This window comes from Mesitornis unicolor, unplaced genomic scaffold (genome assembly GCF_000695765.1).
Source record: "Mesitornis unicolor isolate BGI_N332 unplaced genomic scaffold, ASM69576v1 scaffold11888, whole genome shotgun sequence".
Lineage (NCBI taxonomy): Eukaryota > Metazoa > Chordata > Aves > Mesitornithiformes > Mesitornithidae > Mesitornis > Mesitornis unicolor.
This window is the reverse complement of record NW_010204028.1, coordinates 9,168-15,420: the sequence shown is the minus strand read 5'-3', so window position 1 is coordinate 15,420 and position 6,253 is coordinate 9,168. Positions and strand designations below refer to the sequence as shown.

General features: G+C 40.5%; 1 protein-coding gene across 1 annotated transcript in view; it reads right to left on the bottom strand.

Moving 5' to 3' along the window:
- The window catches only part of LOC104545728 (AF4/FMR2 family member 2-like), a gene marked incomplete at both ends in the record, with an annotated part of 8,368 nt that extends 2,810 nt beyond the window's left edge, over positions 1 to 5,558 (bottom strand). Inside the window, one exon of the mRNA XM_010190933.1 lies at positions 5,438 to 5,558. Within this exon, the coding sequence (XP_010189235.1) occupies positions 5,438 to 5,558 (121 nt within the window). The remainder of the gene's footprint in view (positions 1 to 5,437) is intronic.
- Positions 5,559 to 6,253: the final 695 nt, after the last annotated feature.

The following is a 6,253-nucleotide window of genomic DNA, read 5'->3' as shown; positions in this document are numbered from 1 at the left end:
GCAGGAATTATGATGCGAAGCCTAAACACTTACATGCTTGTTCTGTTTCCTCCTTCCCCAAACACTTTAACTCCTTATGGGATAGCACATGGGAAACAACCGAGTATCAAAAAACGCCTGACCACCAACCTGCAGCACCAGTCTAGCTTACTTTCCAGAAAGCAAAAAAGTTAGGAAAAAAATAAAATAAAAAAGACTGACAACACATCATCACTGGAACACTTCAACATCACAGCACATTAAACGGCTCTTGTCTAGATCCTCACAGAGGGAATAAATATTTTAATTTGAATGCAGAGCTTTTCAATCATTTCTGCACTGGAGGTATCTGATCCCCTCAACTTACTTTCTTTTACATGTCACGTAATGATAAATATAATTTTGCTTGATATTATCTCCGTTTTATGTGGAAAGCCCACATCCTGGGGATAAAAGACACGGCATAAAACATCAGGTACTATTATTTGTAGTAATTTACTGGGAGAATTAATAAAAATATTCCCTGAAAAGCATGGAAATTAAATTAATTTACACAGCCTTAGTGTATTTTAAATGCGCTCAATCTCATATCCAATAGTTACTGAAGTCAATGCAAGGATTATTACTCTCTTCGATGGCCTTTGGACCAGACTGCAAAGCAAAAAACACACAGTGAATGGGAGTGGTAATTTGGCTTATGCTGAAATAAAACTAGACCACACAGAACTAAGACCAGACTTGTGCATCACAACCTGAACGAGCTCGGGTGTGTACTGCAGTGCACTACTGCCACTTAAGACATAAAGCATAATATCAATGTTTTAATTCTATTGCCTCGACAAATTCGGGGCTCTAGTGAGAAGCAGAGTATTCTTACCAAGTCTGGATACCAGCAAGACAAACACAAAACCCAGTCACAATTTCTGGTTGCTTCCTGTTACTTCCAGACTGGGGACAATTTCTACCTTCATATTCTGGATAATTGGCTGACTTCTTAAAGGAAAGCCCCGCACATCTTATTTTCCGAACAGCACGCTGAATCACAATTTCGCCGCTATCAAGGAAATGCACCATTTTCTGAGTATTCCAAGGCATAAATTATCCGTCTGGCTCGTAACTCATGGCTAGTAGCCTTCCCCCTCGTTCTAGGCTCTTGTTAATTTAGCAAATGTACACCTTCCCACATTTGCTTCTATTGCTTTCAAAAGTCATCTGTAACAGAGCCCTATTGGAAGAGTAATTTGCTAGCTAGCTATCGCATTATAGTTTTACAAAGGAAAGAACTAATGCACTCAAACTTATAGGCCCAATTTGCAAGGGTTTTGTGAAAATTTGTATGAAACTTGAGGCTTCATATTTCATTCACTTCCTCATGCCTCATAGTTACACTAATCTCCATGGATTAGAGGCAGAGATCTTTTTTATGCTAAGCTTGAATAGTGTGGAGGGGCTTTACCTGAAAAAGATAAATTAGTTAACATTCACCAAAGGCTCCCCAAAGGAAATGCTGGCCACTGGGTCCCCTTTCTCAAGTGGAACTCTTCTGAGACAAATCCTTTGAAAAGTAAAAAACCCACGCCTACTGTTTTCTCTAAAATACTCATCTCCGAAATGCTTTCCTAATTCAAAACATTAAAAGGTATCAACAAATCAGCAGTAAAATTGCAGCTTCTCTCAGGAAAACTCTGACGTTGCTTTTCCAAATGTCTGTTGTCATTACACTGCAGGCTCTTCTCTGATCACTGCTGCAAAACCAAGCTTTAGCAGGTTGCACTGGAGTTCAAAGGCAAGACCTGCAACCCACTTGCACCAAAGGACAACGCAGCCCTCGCTACCCCATCTTCCCAAAACAATGCTGGATGTCATTACATTGTCAAAGGTGGTGTTTCCCAACATGAGACAGCACAGCTTCAGAACACTTTTATCTTTTAATAAGCATGTACAAATGTATTTTATACACGCACAAAAATAAATCTCTCTTCTCATGTATGTGTACACGTACTACAAACAATCTATGTAGAAACACGCGCTTGTCCAAAACTGTAATGATCACCTATGTTTTATTTGCCAGAGGGATAGAAGGATGCTCTAACAGCCAGAGCAAAGAGATGATAGATGGAGGCAGATTTTCCACACATCTTGTGATGCACAATGGCAGTAAGCTCCATGAGAAAATTTGTGCTCTTTTTTTTTGACTAAGTTTTAATATCCCCAACTTTAGAGCCTTCTTGAGGCAGCTGCCAGTTGTTCGGTCATTAAAACATCGAAACAGCAGTGGTATTTCCTACCACAACAGTCCCTTTGCTGTGTTACTGTTGAAGCAAATGCAGAAGGAAGGATGAACAAGCAAGGACACTAGATCTGGGAATAAAAGAAAGGAAGAGACATCTTCTGCTTCCTGAGACCTGATATTCCGAGCCTTCCCCTTGTCACCATAGTCTCCATCTTCCCCCCTACCTCCAGATGTTTCAGAAACATACCAGACACCCCTTGAGCTGATGCTCATTAGTAGAGGTAGCCCACACGAGGATGTGGACCTTGTGCCTGTCACAGGCCACTGCAGTTGATTTATCTCATTCTGCTCCCACTGAGAGCAACCAGAAGATACAAGATGGGTGCAGCCTGTTGTGTGCACCAGGCCTTGAGGCTCATCCGAAGAGAAACATCTGTTCATCTCAAAATGGAAAAGGAATTCAAAGTGAACATGCAGCACATCTGTTCTCACCTCATGGCCTCTTCGCTTTATTTTAGAATGAACATGAACAAAATCTTGTGTTTAGTTTTGCAGGGCAGAGAGGTTCTCCTCCCCCTCTGCTCTGCCCTGGTGAGACCGCATCTGCAATATTGAATCCAGTTCTGGGCCCCTCAGTTCAAGAAGGACAGGGAACTGCTGGAGAGAGTCCAGCGTAGGGCTACAAAGATGATCAAGGAAGTCACTACATATCCACCAAGAGTTAGATGGAACTTTCATTAGTTCCTAGGAAACTGTACTGTGGCTGGTTCTTAGCAGTGTAGAACTTACAAAGGAAATATCAGTCTAACACCTTGTCCTTCCAGTCCCCCCACCCAATAGCATAAAATGCAGGTAAGACCTAACTTTCCTATTCAGTCTTGGTCCTCTTTGTTTTGCAAATTTAAGACAGATACGACATTTTTTTCCATGCAATCTTCTCTTAATTTTTATCTTTTGCCATTTATAATTGCAATGCTTTTTTAGGATAGTAATACATTATGTTTAGCTCAATCCCAAAAGATCTGACAAACTTCTATGTCAAGTAATTTAAAAAAAATTTGCTTAGGAAAATCACCAGGATAATTTTTTTCTTTTCAGTTGTTCAGTTTTTGACAAAATATATGCTCTGTGTAGGCATGGTGCAAATACATGCACACTAAACAGGTATAAAATCAGGTATTACCATTCTTATGGTACAAAAGATATTGGGGGGGAGGTGTCTTTTTAGTTTCTCACACAAAATTTTGAGTGATTTGCAGATTGGTCTACCTACCTACTGACGTACAAATGGCCACTTACATGAACAAAAACATTTGCACAACCTGCAGGAAGTCTCAACAAAATCAGCTTATCCTAAGTTGTTATTCCCATAAATAAAAAGAGGTGCTAAAATACGGTCCAATGGAGAAATAGTGCATTAATTACATTTTTATACAAACAAAAAGACCCCACAAACAAACTGTCCTAGTACATAGTCCTTAGTTGGCTGAACGAGTCTGTCACGGATGAGTGGAATGCACCTCACTCAAAGCAGCAGCAGTAATATGTTTTATTGAGGTAAAATAATAATTTGACAGAGTTCAATAGGTTTGATGGAATTTAACACAGTTTAACAGTGGTTTGACAGGGTTCAATAAGTTTGATGGCAAGGTTCACCTTATTAATCACTGCATGGAAGAAATATACAAAGGAAAACTCAAGAGTTGAGTTGGAATGATTCACACAGGGACCAGAGATGCAAAGGGCAAAGAAGAGCCTCCCATTGAGTCACAAGGTTCAGAGTGGACCCCTTTGCTTTCTAAACCCCTTTCAGAGCCTAGGTGAGGCTGGATGCAATCTTAGTCTCGGACTTGGTCAGCGGTTTATGTCTAATGAAATTTTCCATCCACTATTTACAATACCACTGAATAACCACATGGATTAGTAATGTCTCACAGCACTAATTCAGCACGCTATCAGTCACTTACCGAGGATCTGTTGCAGGTAAGGGATCTCTCCGCCTCGGGTAAGGAAGGATCTCTTAGTCTCAGGTAAGGAATCTCTCCCCTTGAGAGGTGTCTGTGCTCAAGGGGAGAGATACCTGGTGTGCAGTCCAGCTGCAATTCAGGGAGAGCTCAAATTGGGCTCATCCTGAAGGCAATATTTATCGACTGAAGTAGTTGTCTGACAGTCAATAGCACAGACAAGGTAGATGTCCTTATTTTAGCTCTGGTATCTTGTTCTGGACTTCGGTTATCTTGCACGTTTTGGTTTTGAAACCAGCTTTCGAAATATTTTTCAAGACACCTTCACTCCCCTGTATGTGAGCCAGAGGCTTTCCAGCTTGCAAGCTCACCCCCAAGGACATGAGGCCTGCTGCTCTTTAGTCAGCATGAACCCAAGTACAGCTAGGAGTCAAGTGTATCAGTCACTCTCCCAGTCCATAACTATTAGACAACATTTGATAATAATGTCAGTCTTTCCTCCTCCTTTTTGGGCATTTTTCAAAGAGCCCTCATCCTCCCTATAGCTGCTAACAATGTAAAATGGAAAGATAAAGTGGCGGCCTTTCAATGGATGTCACTGATTTGGAGGAGAAAGAGAGACAGAAATTTACATTCTGATGAATTCTTCAGGGAATGTCTTACTGAAAATCAAAGCAGCAGAAATCATAAATGAGGACATCCCTTGGTGATTAAAATCTCAGGCAGCAAAGCTCCTTAGAGAGAATAAGACTTGTCATAAGTGGTTTTCATAGCCTTGTTAAGCTCCCCAAAGGTTCAGACAGTCTCCCAAAAGACTTCTTTAGATGGTTGTGATTGCACAAGAAAGCTTATGGACTTATTATCTATAGACAGGACATTGTTTTTAACAAGTCAAGTATATTTCCTTCTCAAAAATAAAACAACTAAGTGCTAGCTTTGTAGCTATGAACCCACTCGAAGAGATATCAGCTGCACATTCTTCTGTTGCAGGACTTTGCTGAGTGTTTACAGGAAGAAATCTTGAACTGGACTGTAACCAAAATTCCCGATTCTCTCAATGCTAGCATGCAGTGCTTGGCAGAGCACTCAGTTTTCATTGCCATCATATGCTGATTTGAAATCAGTGTACTCACAAGTATAAGTACAAAGGCAGATGCAATACTTTCATTTCTTACAGGTGATGAGAGGCTTTGTTTGTATTTGTAAAATGGATTCAGATAAAAGACACACTGAAAGTGTAAACCATAACAGTGCAATTTACCTTGTAGGGTTCCCCAAAGAGGTTAAAACCTGAAGCAAAGAGATCTTCATCTTGCTGGACTTCCTGGTTTCTTCTCTCCCATTCTTTCCGCTTAAGTGCGCTCCGGTCTTGCTCATAGTGACTGAAGAAGAGAAAGACAAGAGAAGATAACACATTATTTTCCCCATAATTTATTTACAAGTTCATTACTATCAGTAAGAGCAGCAAATCATCAGAAACAATGCAATTCGTGAGGATAATTCTGAAAAAAAACCACCAAAAAACCAAAACAACCAAAAAAAAACCCACAAAAAATCATCCCAAGAAACCTAAATATTTTTCCCAAATGTAAATTTGGAATCATAATGCTATATGAATCATGGAATAGTTTGTGTTGGAAGGGGCCTTAAGATGATCTAGTCCAATCCCCCTGCCATGGGCAAGGACACCTTCCATTAGACCAGGCTTCTGAATGCCCCACATGAAATGGGGCAGTAGGACAGCCAGTAGACTTCTAAAATGAAAAGAGACAAAAATGTTCTTTTCAAATTAACAGAGCAATATGCAAAAGGATAAAATAAATGTTGACACATTTGTATGACCAGTCTGTAAAACACGTGTGTGCACACACACAACCACACGCGTGTGTGCCCACAAGGAACGTGCCTGCCCAGAGAAAGCAAATGTGAAGTCAAGGAAGCACAGCAACATCTTCAAATCCATTTAACTGTGCAACACTCGTCTCCATCCATCCCAGCGCTCCAGCTCAGCCTCGTGTGATTTAGACCACCTAATTCTGTCCTGTGTACTTGTTAAAATTTATGTACAGCTTCATTG